Source organism: Gobius niger (genome assembly GCF_951799975.1).
Source record: "Gobius niger genome assembly, chromosome: 23".
Lineage (NCBI taxonomy): Eukaryota > Metazoa > Chordata > Actinopteri > Gobiiformes > Gobiidae > Gobius > Gobius niger.
In genome coordinates, this window is record NC_136874.1 from 9344991 (window position 1) to 9359412 (window position 14422).

A 14422-nucleotide genomic window follows, 5' to 3' on the forward strand; every position below is an offset into this window, starting at 1 on the left:
TCTCCGACCAGCCTCCACGATGTTCAGGGCCCGCATTGGTCCACGATGATGTCAGGCTGCTGAAACGCCCGCCTCCTGCGCCTCTGGGATTCACCATTGGCTGATATAAAATGATCCCTCTTTGTGATTGGCTAAGGCTGGCACATGGGCTTTCTTTTTTCCGGAATGGAGGTTTCAAAACAATTATCAGGGAACTGCGTCAAGTTAAGTAAGATAAAGGTAGCTTTTCCTTCAAAATAATACTTAATGCGTCATAAAACACGCGTTTAGCGCAAAACGTAAGCTCTCATGCTCGTGTTTTTCTTGCAAATACCATAACTGGCGTAGTTGTTGCAAGGAGTCCGCGAGAATACGTCAATTCGAAGAAGCCTTTGAATTTGTGACGCATTATATTTTGAAGTATGTTTAGGAAATGCTATTCACATTGACAGGCTTTCTTTCTGCAAAAGTAATTCAGGGACAACATTTTTGCATGTCATATTGTCGAAAATTGACAGCCAAAATGTTTTTCTGTTTTAATGCCAGTGCACGTACCGTGTCACTCGGTCGGTATTGCATTTGTATTTTGGACAGGACAGTAGCCCGATGAATGATGACTTGCACTGTGGTCAAACATATTTCCAATCATTGAGCTGCATCCCTCACTTTATCAGGTAGCTAACATCTGGCATGATCTGTTTCTTTTGGCTTTGTTTCTTTTACAGAAATCGGCATGGAATATACAAAACGTCCATAGATGATAGATTCAGGGCCCACAACTTAAACGATCTCATGTATTTAGTTGCTTATTAGTGAGGAACAGAACCCAAGCTGCTTGAGGTCGAGTGTGAAATATCCACAGTCAGTCATGATTTGGGGTGCAATGTACAGTGCAGGTGTTGGTAAACTCTGCATTCTTAAATCCAAGGTCACGTTTAAGAGGACTTCATGATTCCTTCTGCTGAGGATCTGAATGGAGATGCAGATTTCGTCTTCCAGCAGGACCTGGCCCCTGCCCATTCTGCCAGAAGCACCAAAACCCGGTTTGATGCCCATGCCATCACAGTGCTCGACTGGCCAGCCAACTCGCCGGATAAAGAGGAAAATGAGGGACACCAGACCCACAAACAAAAAAGATCAAAGAAATCTGGGCTTCCATAACTGCCTGGAAATACCACATCCTGTTTTCGTGGGTTTTGTGAGCTGGAAGCCCAACTAAGTTTAAGTTGTGGACCCTGAATCTATATCTTTGGAAGTGTATCATTTTGAATGGAATTATGGAAATAGATAAAATCATTTTTTGGAAAGGGTCTGTATATAAAGCATGTGGGCCTTAGATTAAAGAGTAAAGAAAGTATTATGGACATCTTTTAGTTTGCTGTAACTCTGTATAATCCTTTCAGGGAGCACAGAAAGTACTGCAATGTGGTTGTGTGTGGCTATCGCCCTGATATGTGCCAAATCAGGTGGATGCTTGGAAAAGGCCAACACATCAAACCTAATTGAATTCACCGCTGCAGACTTCTACGAGAAGCTTAACTCTGGGAAGATGATGTTTATGTATTTCGAACGAGAAGGTAAACGCTTTGTAACAAGCTAATGAAATGTGGAATTGCTATTTTGTTACATAAGCCTGATTCTTATTTTGCAGTTACACCATCGATATCCCTTTTCCTGATAGAGTTAGAGAAGTCAGCTGATGCACTACAAGATTATGGAGTGCTGGTTGGCAAGGTGAGTAGCCGATTGGATTAGAAAATAAATCCTAATTTTCCAGCCATCTGAATGTGATTTTGCCTTTGATGTAGGTAAACTGCAATAAAGAAATGCTTTCAAAGTATTGCTCTGAAGCCAAAGTATTACAAACAGCATATCTGTTCAGGTGCAGTATCAAATGTAGCTGTACGTTTTCTAACACTGAAACTGACTTACTATTGTTTGTTTTCTTAGGAGCGGTAAGGAGTTTCTGTGTTTCGATCTGGACACTGTGTTCGACGTCAATGCCATTGTCTCTGAAGTCTTGTTGTAAGTGCCTCACACGCATAATTGTTGTTTTTAAATCAGCGAAATAAAAAGATTGTCTCGTTATAGTGCAATTCTGCGTGATGAGGTGCGGTATGTCCACACTGACGCTGACCTGCTGGCAATGGAGAAGACTGTTAAAGGGAGGAAGGATATTGTGTTGGGCTTCGTCAGCAGCCTGGGCACTCAGGGTATCAACAATCAAGCAACTTTAAAGCAGTACTAAGTAACTTGTTTACCTTAATACATCTTTTTTGTAGTTCCTCTTGGGGTAATACAAGTGTTAATGGGATGATCTCCCCCTGGTGTCTCTGGCCGGAAAACCACAGTTGCAACTTTGCTGCCTCCGGGTCGGAGCCACCAATACACACTAATGGAATCGAGAAGAAGAAGCTAACAGGCTAACAGCCAAAGCTAACTGCGGCACCACTTAAACAGTATTTACAGCAAAGTCTGAGTGAAAACAATTATCTCCATTGTGTAATTGGATGTACAATATCCCTCTCTTCCTTTGTCTTTTCTGTCAGCGTAGTATTTACTCTCACGGACAATTAATAAGTAAAAAATCGCAACATGCTATGACACCTGCAGTGGCGCTTATGGCCTATAGGGGCATGAGTTACTTGGTCCTGCTTTAAATTGATCCTTACAAAAAACACCCATAAATGTTCTTCCTATTATAATATTTCCTTTTTTTTTCCTAGAACACAGATCTATTATGGAGACTGCATTTGTGTACGGAGCAAAATACCAGTTTATTCTCATAACTGGAGGTCCGGTTCTGAAACACTTGGGGTAAGTCACCTCCTCTTTCAACAATATGAAGTTTTTTGAATGAACTTTAGAATATCTCTCTCTCTCTTTCAGCATAAGTGATTCATCCGCCCCGTCTGCTCAAGTGTGGGTTCTCCACTGCAGAGATCACAAAGCTTTGAGATCGACCGGGTCTGAACGATGTCCTTTGACTCCAATGAGAAAACCACTGTCCACTCTCAGCCTGCACTCCTTCCTGCAGCTCATGGAGACTCCTTTAGTGGTGATTCATTCAGGAATTATAGCATATGTTTAGTACAAAAGGCATCATTCATTACTCTTTTTGGTATTCTTGTACTTTTTACTAGATTGAGATGCATGAAGATCCCTCAAAAGTACCAGCACCCCAGTTTCCATATCAGCACGTCCCTCAAGTGTTTTTATTTGCACAACCAGGAACCGAACATTTAGACAAGGAAACGGCTCACACTTTGGCGCGGAAACTCAGAGGACTCGCCTTAGTGTTGCTCATTTACAGGTAACGATTATTATAACCACCCGCTTAATCTACATCCTCAATTATTACTGTTTTTTTATGGTTTAGGGATAATCCAGCTGTTAAGACTCACAAGGACTTCAACGCCGCTTACAGACTGCCTGGAAAGGTATCGAATAGTTGTTAATTTACCCGTCAGCAGCTTTAAAATTGTGTTTGTTTTCATTCTTAGGCAATCGAGTATTTGACCTTGCACAACCTTGAGGAGGTGTTGGACCTATTCACAAATAAGGAAGCGAAAGAAGCCGTTTGGGAAGAGGAAGAGGAGGAGGCAGAAGAAATGGAAGATTTTGAGGATGAAGACTTCTTTGGTATTTAATCATGAACTTTACCTCTTATCCCCCACCTGAACCAAGCACATTTCCTCCAGTTCAGCTTTACCCAAATCTAAAAGCTTCTCGATTGGAGAGCAACAGTGTAATGAGTTACAAAGGTGATCATAACTTTTTTTGTCACATTGTTGCTGCATTTTTGACTCATTTTTGAAGCGTTTTTGAAGATTTTTTTATTGCTTTTTCATGGTCACTTTTTTTTTTTAGCTTTTCCAGCAATTTTTTTTTATTTTCGCCGTTATTTTGATGCTCTTAAGATTCGGGGAAAGCCAAACTGGAGAAAATGTGCTCGGTTCAGGTGACGGTTAAGGGGTTTAAAAAAAAGAACAAGAGTATAAAAATTGTAAATAATTCTGTACATGTTTTTTTCTTTGCATTCAGACCAGTTGGACGATGAAGTGGCCGCCTCTGTCTATCAAAAACGTGGCAACGAGCTGGACATGGATGTGTTCACTGAGCTCAACACGAAGAACTTTTTTAATGTAGTAGCTCAAAGCAGCCTCACGGTGGCACTGTTCTACCTCAAATGTAAACCACAAAGCAACGCAAGATTTCTTTCTAATACTCATGAATCAGTAAATTGAATTGCGTGGTGTTGTCTTTCCATCACTAGGGGATGCTGTCTCGATGGCTTTCCTTGAACCGTTTGTTGAAGTCGCAGAAAGCCTATTAGGTGAGTATGATTGAGTTTAAAACTGATTTCTGACTTGATCTTTCATTCTTATTATATGGTTTTCAGACGCAGATGTCGATGATGTCCAAATGTCCGCTGTGAACTGTGGGGAGTGGACCGACCTATGTGCGGCTCAGTCTGGTACATCCAAGCCTCTACCTTTCCAGCCAATCGCCTCCTTCCCTACGATATTGCTCCTTCGATCCCAAGAGCCTGCCCAAAGCTACAAAGGGATGCTCTCTAGTCAAGCACTGTACCGCTTCATCATGCTGTAAGTCACATTTTTCATGCTGTAAGTCACATTTTTGTATAGAAAACGCACTTATCAGACATCACAGAGAGGCCAAAATAACAAAAATCATGGCATGTCCCTTTGAGGATTCTGAAACGAATAAACTTCCTGTAGCGATGTTTTTCAATCATGACTATAAAACTAATCTCCTAAACTCTAGACATTTCTCTTGTCTGTTCCAATCATGTCATTCCAAATACAACATGACCCCCGCGGCCGGCCACTGTATTTCTTTATGAGTGTCAAAGAGCGATGGGCTCTATCCTTTGGGAGAAATTCCACATAGGATTTTGTCTCCGGCATATGTAAGTTGTTGAAAAATATGTTTTGGATTTGCTGTGCACTAAAGGGATCAGGGGGGTTATAAATTTTCGGTTACATTTCCTTCAGTGACCAGAGGGATCTTTGCGCTGGGCTGTCCTATAGCTTTATTTTATATCTACAGAGTGCATTCAACCATGTTTAGTACAAGATGGTCAGTTCTCTAAGACAATAATAAAGAAAGAGTTGAATATCTCTCATTTTCATTCCAAACAGACCCCACTATGTTCCTTTATTTGCAGCACCATAAATCACCTGTCTCCAGTTCACCACTCATTCAGAATGAGAATCTTTAATTATTAATGACCACACAACATTTTCGTGGAATTTGTCTTCCGCGAAGCATTTCAAAATAGCTCAGAGCGTCAACAGTGCGATATGAACAGACAATACATGAAAGACTGCAAGAAAGACTAGTGCAGTTAACAATCAGTCCACTTTTGATAGATAGTGACCGATACAGATCCCCCAAAACTGCATATTTAGATATACTCTGACCCAAGTGTCAACAATTCAGCATTTCCTACAAGGCCAAAAAACGTCAAAACGGTTTATCCAACCTAATACTAACTTACAAGCCACTCTCATAAAATTAGTGCCTGATATTATACAGTGTGTATTCTGAACATAGTCTTGTTTTTATTGTATGTTTTTTAGGAGCCGTGCTGACTCACCTCTCAACCTGCAGAACGAAGCCGATATAAATGTATTTATGAGCGGGGTCATTCATCCTGACCTATCTGGACATGTTGCAGATAAAGTGCTGGGATTATTTGACTCACACTCACATCCAGGTAACGCTATGTGCATAGATATAACTTATTTATCTCTGGCCATGTTTCCTTCATCTCTAACCAAGAAAATGAAAGCAAATAAGCTCAAAGAAATGTCACTTTGGGATCTGTTCTTGGTACAAACACATCTGTATGTATTGTTTTTAGTCTTATGTCTGTCTTGTAAATAAAGAATATGCATTTTTTCCCCTTTATCTGTAGGTGTATCAGTGTTTACTGAAGCCGCCAAAGCCCTGAGAGGGGAGCTGCTGACTGGACTACTGACGGATGGCCTGGCACTAAAATGGTAACCGCTCATTCCTCTTTCAAGGTTGTTTTCAAATTGGGCAGCGTCTTGTAAGTTTAATTTAATTTAATTTAAAGCCTTTGGCTGTTATTTGCCTGGGTGCTATACAGCTCAGATAAAAAATAAAAAAAAGATTTATCTTTTGATCCAGAAAGCCAAGATCACGCTGAAATATTCATCTTATGACCACGCTTGCTGGAGGCAGAATCTGTTATGAATGTTTACAGTGTATAGACCTACAAAGTTCCTTCCCTTTTATGTAATGTATTTTTATAATTATGCACTGCTTAATCTTATACAATACAAGATTTCATAACGTACTGTGAAATTTCTGTTTTGTTTCTAAGTTTTGGTAGCATAATGCCGATATTAATTAGTTTTATACCAGAAAAGTGGCTATTTTATAGTGACCGACGAAAACATTACGTACGTAATGTACGTTCTTATCATACTCGCTCGCTCATGGCCCTTATGTACAATGTGTGCCCCTTCTTATGTCAAATCTTGTGCCAGAAGGTGAATTAATAAACACTCGAAATAATAAAGACTCGACAAAATTGAATTATTAATGGTTTACCATGTTCTGTTGACGTGGGCAGTCTTGTCATATGCACTTAAGTCTTTTTTGTGTTGCATCAGAAAACTTATTTCTCAACATCTTATCGACTTCTGTTTCTTTATTTATGTATTCAGTGTTTCTTGTCATTCAGGGCTTCAAGTCACAAGGCAGACCTCCCGGCTGTTTTGGTCCTCCCATCATGGCGGGCAGATGATTCTCCCTCCGTGTTGCCTCTGCCCTCGTCGGCCAAAGAACTCACGGCGCACATAAACGCCGCACTCCTTCAACCTGTGGTAAATCTCATTGTATACAAGTCCAATCTTAGTCACTCGATAAAAGCTCCTCCTAATGCCCCACTTTGCTTACACTGGCTGCTGATCTGCTAATAAACGGCCTTTGATGACACTTATAAGAAGACGTTTGTTTATACCAAGTGCGTATTGTTCCTTGAAAGATCATTTCAAGTACATAACAAACTCCAGATGTGGATTCCATATGTTAAAGTTTATGCATACGATGTGTAATGATTGTGTCACAGCTACGTTTACGTCTCCAAGTAAACAAATGTGGTGAGCTTATGCTAAAACAGATTTGATAATGCTGTGGTATGGAGATTTACGTCATTACCCTGTCAGATCATATTAGGTAATCATATGGAGTCAGGGCCTTTTTTTTGCTTTTTAAAATGTTCCTATATAAATAATTGCAACATATCATGCATCCATTGCTGGTAATTGCTTTGGAGTCCAAACGTCCTGCCTCTTTCAGCATGTTCTTTGCTGATTGCCCATATCAGTGTGGCAGCTGTTGTGGCGTCAGCAAATGGCAGCGGTGTGTGAATGCCACATATGCCACAGAATCGCTGTGTGGCTCGAGCTGATGTAGCGCATTCGTAAAGGCAATTTGATCTCCTGTAAATTGTAAACCCTTTCTTGCCCCCAGCCCGAGTTAACCGTGGCCAACCTGCCGACCTTCCTGTCCCTCGGCAAGACCCTGCTCCTCCTGTTTGTGGGAGAGGAGGAGGACGAGGTTGGGCGAAAGCAGAACAAGGCGCTGGTTGGAGAGCTGAAGAAAGTGGCGGAGATGGGAGGACCGAAGATGGAAAAATACCTGCCCTGTTGGATCCATTTGTGCGTACCAGTAACCATTTTGTACCAATTGTGTTTTTATTGCAATAGAAGACATTTCCCTAACCGTAACAACCATAGCAGAAGGCCAGTCAAATTGTTTCCAGGCAAACGTAATCACTCACACACATGTTTATTGGGAAGATTCCTGTGAATAGCTCCTTTGTAAAGTTCCTCAATTCAAACCAATGGGAATGATGGCTACCTTTGTACTGTACTTCTGTTACAGTCATCATCCCTATTGTACTTTCTGTCCCAGGGGCCGGACTCCAGCTGGTATCGATGTCCTTGACTCGTACCTCGGCACGGTGCCCCCTCTGCCCTCTCTGGTCCTCACCCACAATCCATCAGCAGCGGAAATCTACCAGTTCCCTCCGCGTTCCCCCATCGCGGCTGCCTCTGTGCTGCAGTGGATACAGAGGGTCGAGGAGGGGAGAGAACAAGCTGCAGGTGAGGAAACAGAAGAGGAAGTAGTACAGACAATAACATACTGGTTCTGAAACATTTATTCGGTCATTTTGTAGTTTATGGACAACCCTCATCCTCATATTTTTCCTTAAACAAGTACGTTCCTTTATTGACCTGTTGTGATGGATGTGTTTATCATATAGGGAAGCTGTAAATCAACTCATCCTCAGCCCAGTATTGGCCATTACTGAGTGTAAAGGAAAAGTACCATAGTGTAACATAATACGCTTCCTTATACCTCTCTCTGTTTTCCATCTTTCCTCGCAAGCAGCCATAATAGTGCCCTTACTCCTGTGGTTTAGTGTACTTAAAACCGCTGCTAAGCTGCTGGGGTAATGCTTCCTCGGCTTTTCTCTCAGCGCCATTCTCCTTCTGTTTACTCTAATTGCACTCTTAAAATAGTGTCTAATTTTGGCACCTGCTGTTAAAGTGCACTCAATGTCTAGATACACATCCATAAAACCAAGACAATAAAGCATTGCTGGCGTTTGTACATTGTCATATCAATGCATTACGATGCATAGATGAGTAAAACATTCACCGCAGTTGGATTTACAGCTGTGAGAGGGGATGACCTTCCCTGTGCAGCGATGAGATGATGACTTTGGAAACAATAGCCTCTCTCACCTTTTGAAGTCAGATAGGACATTCCAGCAGAGCTCTAAATTTAAAACCACTGTAGTAATCAATCACGGTATGCAAACTTCCTGGTAATTTCACAGAACAAAAGAGATAGCTGTGACTTCACTCGGAAAATACAGTAAAACACTTTGTAAATCGTGCTGACTTTTATTGCAGACAGTTTAGCGGAGTTTTTCCACAAATGAAGATATATTATAGACAAGACGTCATGTCTCGTCTCTAAAAGAGGACATTCATTCTTAATTCAGTCTTTTGTCGGCGGCCGCATCCATTTTGTTTCTCATGCTTAAACGGCAAATTGACTTCTAATAGCAAGCAACAAAAGCTGGAGTGATGAGAATAAGTCGGACAGCTCCTGTTCTATGCTTGGCTGAATCCATATTGAGATGGGAAGAAAAATGGTTTAATCACAGAGATACTAAGTTAAAGCATAAATAAATAAAAAGAAATATATCTGGAACCCATAGAATAGATATAAAGCCAACAGAACCATTCATAAAATTAAAGTATGTCAAGTTAAAGGCAGTTAATGAACGTGTTGTTTTAGAACCGTAATGTAAATAGGATAATGGAGTCTTTAAAGTAACATTGTTCGAACTTCAAACTGTTTACAGCTAATGGCACTCAGCCTCTCTACCCTTTACTTTGGTCCCATTTGCACTAAAAGACTCTTCTTGCTCTTACATGTCCAAATCCCTTCAGGCTTTAAATTGTAATTTGTTCATGTCACACAGCGCATTCCGTACACTCCTCCAAAACATACTTCCTTCTAACTTTATGTCTCTCTAAATCTTTCGTTTGACTTTATTTTCTTTCTACCTCTGTAGGTTTGTTGGGAGAGGAGAGCTGGCCTCCCGTCGCACCGTTTTATGATTTCCTGGCGGTAATGGATAAGAATGACCCCACTTCTGCGCGGCAACAGCAGCCCAACCAGGAAATGGATGGCCAGGAAACAAGGAAAGAAGAAGATGGAGAGGTGAACGGAGCAGACGATGTGACAGTAGAAGAAGAGCCTGTTTCGAATTTAGATGTGAATGGACCAACGCAACACACTGAACTCTGACATCCAGATTCTAGACTTCATAATAGCTGTATACAATATTTTAAAGACTATTTTTGTATATTCTTTCATTGTATAAGTGTGTGTTACACTGGATACATTTTTCAAATTGTAGTGTCCGTAGAAGCATTTCCTTCCTTACCGCACCACAACCTTCTGACTCCTAATGGTACTGTGACTGTGCTTTTTCGATATATGACTGCCATTAGTGAGTCTTACGGTCTGTTTTTTCCTTTTACAGCTGATAAAGCAGAGCAGGCAGGCAGAGGAAGAGCCAGAGTAGCATCCAGACAGTCACATCTTTTCGAAATGAGGTATCTGAAACATAGGGAAAAGGTTTTATTTTGTTGTGAACCACCCTCTAAGGTCGTCATTAATTGTAGATATCAAATAAGCAGATCGGTTGAAAAATATTTGAGAATTATTATTGTTGGATCGCGAGAATACATGAGTGAGTAACTTGTTTATAAGATGGGATTTTGTTACTTTGGGACCGTACCGTAAGTCTCATAAAAATGCACCCTCAAAAGAAAGCGCTTGTGATCGTTCATGGTGGTAAAACCGGATTGAAGACAATTACAAAGTACATCAATGATTACTCACTTTTGATTGTTTATGAGATTGCGCCCCATGACTTTTTGGCATTACCGTAAGTCTCATAAAAATGTCACCAACAAAAACATCTGAATTGAAAGTGTTTTTGTAACGTTTCGTGGTGGTCTTACTGATTTTAAGCAGCGATTGCACAGGCCTTACATCACCCAGGAATAATCACTTGAATGTGTTTATGAGCTCTTTTACTGTGCACTTTCTGGAAAACCTTCAGATAGGATCTTGGTCATCTGCTTCTCTTCAAATTAATTTTTCAAAATTGATTACATCTTCACGTCTCAATTCTGCTGCCAAACGGTCATGGCATTTGAGCTTTATAAAATACGATACGCTTTAGCCACATCTGTACGTTGTATAAAATCAGAGAAAGCGTGAAAAATTGGTGTGATGTATAACGCAAGTTAGGTGAATACTTACAGGAATCCTCTTATAAATTAATGCTGTTTTTCCTTTTTTCCTACCTCATGTCCGGTAAGAATCCCAAAGCGTTATGGGATTGTTGTGTAATTTTTCCCGGCAGATGAAGTGCAAAAAGCGCTGGTTTGCAGAATTGATTAGTTCTAATGAGTGGCGGTTTCAGATGGATTTGAGGAGATTTAGTTGTTTGAACGGTTTTGTGCCTTTAAGCCAGGACTCGGAGATCTGCAAAGCACTTTGGATTTTCACTTATGAAGGCACTTTCCATTTTCATCAAAGCATATGGATATTATTAGTTAAGGTTCTTTAAAAAAAATATTCTACATATCATTATTGCTAAGATTGGAACATGTTTGAAGTGCTTTTTTGTTTTGAACTCCACAGGCATCTGTAACTTTATTCAGTCTTTGTACTGGCAAAATAACACTAGTTTATGACAGATTAAAGAAGATACCGTTTTTTTTACTGTTGAAGCTGTATGTCTGGGGTCTTCTTGTTCTAGTTAATGATTAATGTACTTAGTTTTGACCTGTTAATCTTCTACTTTTTCATAATTAGTTTAGAAGAAGCTAGCAGGCAACGGGCAAATCTCACTGCGGGTTATTGCCACTTTAGCAGTATTTACAGACAAGTTTGGGAGAAAAGAATAATTATCTCCATTGTGTCATTGAGTTGTGGCATAATGTACAATATTCTTCTCTCCCTTTGTCTTTTCTGTCAGCGTAGTATTCACTCTCACGGACAATTAAGGAAAAAAACGCAACATGCTACGACACCTGCAGTGGCGCTTATGGCCTCTAGGGGCATGAGTTACTTATTTCTGCTTTAATATTTACCAAAAGTAAATTATTCCATATACTTATTATATTTTTAGCTTGTAGACAACTTTAGGGATCTAAGGGGGATTTTATGTCTTTGCAATATAATACTTGTGCTGCTCTTGTCCATCAGCATCAAAGTCCAATCCAGTGGAGTAGCCCATGACAAAGAGCCAAGGGTAACAAACTGCACACAGTGTACTTCAGAAACTTAACAGTCGGTTTTCAGGCTTTCTGGGGGATTAAATTGTGAGGTGCTGCCCGTCAAAAAGTTATGCCAACGTGTCTATAAAAATGATAAATGCCTCCAGAGAAATGTGGCATCCAACTTTTCTAATCTGAAGCGGAGTGAGATGTATTGAGCTCGACAGTGGCACCAGTCGAGTGAGTCAGCGAAATCACAGGCTTTTTCCAGGTAAAGCCATCAAACTCAGATTAGTCAGGAGTCTGAAGGATGATGTAACGGCTGTTGTGGGGAAGGAGTAGCAATACTGGTTAAACAATTAAGTGACTAGCTGAGTAACACTGAGGAGTTGAGCAGTCATCTCAGTAGTAACAGTATTGCATTTGTAGAGCTGAGTGGTAATTGCAAACAACTTTCATCTTAAACTATCTTATTACCGTGTTTTGAATTTTATAGGTCAAAGGCGCTCATCATTCCTGGAAAATGACTTTGTTTACCTCCCCGTGGGCCACAAACAAAATGCATGTTTTATTCCACTGTGGCCTGGACTCTGTGTAATCAGTCACTGAGAAGCTGTATGCATAGATCAATCATGTAACTAGATTGCAGGGCGGCCATGCCCCCTTATGTTGTCATTAGAGGAACATATTAGGTTATGGCCATAGCCGATCTGCAGCGCAAAATGATTTTCAACAGTCTTTACAGGTGCTTAAGCGATATTGTTGCTTTTATAGACAAATGCATGGATGATGTTAGTATATGAGCTTATTTTGTTAACATTGTAAACATTGCCTTCACTTTCTAGAATTTAAAATGACATAACACTATAGCTACAATTACTGAAGTCAAGTATAGCCAGGCGGTGCACATGCAGGCAAGGGAGGAAGGAATCTGCCCTAATTACAAGGCCATGTGATCGAGAGAAGATGGCACGAATAATAACATTCAGATGTGAGAGAGCGTAGTATTCTCACACTCCATTAAAATACATAATTTACAAACAAGCCTACCCAAGTACACCATTCAAGATATATATTCAACAGTCCACAGTAAAAGTTGCCAATACACCTCTATCATGTTATCACTATTAAGCATCGCATGTGTAAAAGCAATCGATCTCCCTGATGGATGAACTTCATTGCAATTGCGGGGTCTTCTTTTATTTTGCCAATGCATCTCCGATTCCCTTTATGCGCAAGTGGATTCCAAGACCGTAATTATTAAAGCCTTAGCAAATAATTCAACTCCATTTCCTTCTGGGAGTGTGTTGACCTCAGTCCGTCTGTTTTGTTTTACTACTGAATCAGCCATATTCTTGGGATTCCCAACCAGCAACACAAACAGTTTATACCACACTATACAAGAGTAAGTACAAGAATTATTAATTGTAAACTTTGGAGTTATAAAACAAAACACACTTATTTGTGGTTTGTAATAAGGGGCTGTAACGATGACCAAATCTCACGGTTGTCCGCTATGATTTATTTTCTCTAAAATGCACAATTTCACTATGTTAGCGCTATTGTTTCAGTCATATTAAAGATAAGATGCTCATGATAAGATAAGTGCTCCATAGCCGTAACATCTTTTTGTTGGCTGGGCTGGATTTGTGGCCCTCACGCAGCCTACTTCTACAAAATAATGCATTTGTAGGCCGTAATTGTCACATTTTCCTATATATTTGTGACATTTGTTTCGCTAATTTCCTTTTATCGAGTTCAGGATGGATAAATTGAACGTTATTATGCGTCCGCCATGTGTGGGGGCTCAATTGACTCAGTGCATAACTTCAAATCATCACAACGCCGCCCAAAATGTGACTTCCTGTTTCAATCCAGCACGCCAAAATAAAAGCACACAGCTCGTCTCATGGATTAGTTCAGCAGTTACTTGCAACATTACAAGACTATAATTAAATACACACATTTTAAGCATGTTGTCTGTTAATAGTTAGGCAGAAAGAAAGTTGAGCTAATGAGTAAGATGGTGCATTTATTTTGATGTGCTGAATCGAAACAGGAAGTCACTTCTTGAGCGGCGTTGTTATGATTTGGTGTTTTGCGCGGAGTCAATTAGGTAACATAACAATAACAAACAGTTGAGAAAACAACTTCGTCAACCGCTATAGGCTATAATACTAATGCGTTTTAGTCTCCAAATGCTTTTATTTGAAAATAAACTACAGTAATTCACCATTATGTTATGAATTATGGAAGAAATCCCTGAAATTACTGCCGCTTATGCAAGCTCTAATATACGGTTATATCCACCAATTGCTCAAAGTGGTTCATTTTATTAGAGTAGTTTTATAATTGTTTCAGAAACTTTTATCCCTATAAATACTAGCGGCCTGTGTAGTAACCTGATGCACCAATCTCCAGCTTATATGGACCCAAATTGGAATATTGATCGACTCATTTTCTCACAATTCTTTCTTATATCCAATACTGTGACCAGGAAGAAGTCGTGCGTAACTATATCCTATGACAAATTTGCTTTGGTGACTTCATTTCTTATTAATATGTGT

General features: G+C 40.1%; 1 protein-coding gene across 1 annotated transcript; it reads left to right on the forward strand.

Annotated features, from left to right (window-relative positions):
• The first annotated feature begins 446 nt into the window (after positions 1–446).
• Positions 447–10254, forward strand: txndc16 (thioredoxin domain containing 16). The gene is made up of 20 exons (XM_079581940.1): positions 447–653; positions 1383–1556; positions 1631–1713; positions 1788–1861; positions 1930–2004; positions 2071–2192; positions 2706–2796; positions 2869–3037; positions 3123–3292; positions 3359–3419; positions 3483–3621; positions 4024–4170; positions 4256–4315; positions 4382–4586; positions 5586–5722; positions 5924–6008; positions 6719–6860; positions 7510–7697; positions 7954–8144; positions 9632–10254. The coding sequence occupies exons 2-20, from the start codon at positions 1403–1405 to the stop codon at positions 9865–9867; spliced, it is 2529 nt and encodes an 842-aa protein (XP_079438066.1). The 5' UTR covers positions 447–653; positions 1383–1402; the 3' UTR covers positions 9868–10254.
• The last annotated feature ends 4168 nt before the right edge of the window (positions 10255–14422 follow it).

Bases quoted from the DNA above. Each gene is read 5' to 3' on its own strand.
- txndc16 (XM_079581940.1), top strand. From the start codon at position 1,403: ATGTGGTTGTGTGTGGCTATCGCCCTGATATGTGCCAAATCAGGTGGA. The intron at 6,009-6,718 runs GTAACCGCTCAT...CTTGTCATTCAG, and splicing joins GATGGCCTGGCACTAAAATG to GGCTTCAAGTCACAAGGCAG. The intron at 6,861-7,509 runs GTAAATCTCATT...TCTTGCCCCCAG, and splicing joins CCGCACTCCTTCAACCTGTG to CCCGAGTTAACCGTGGCCAA.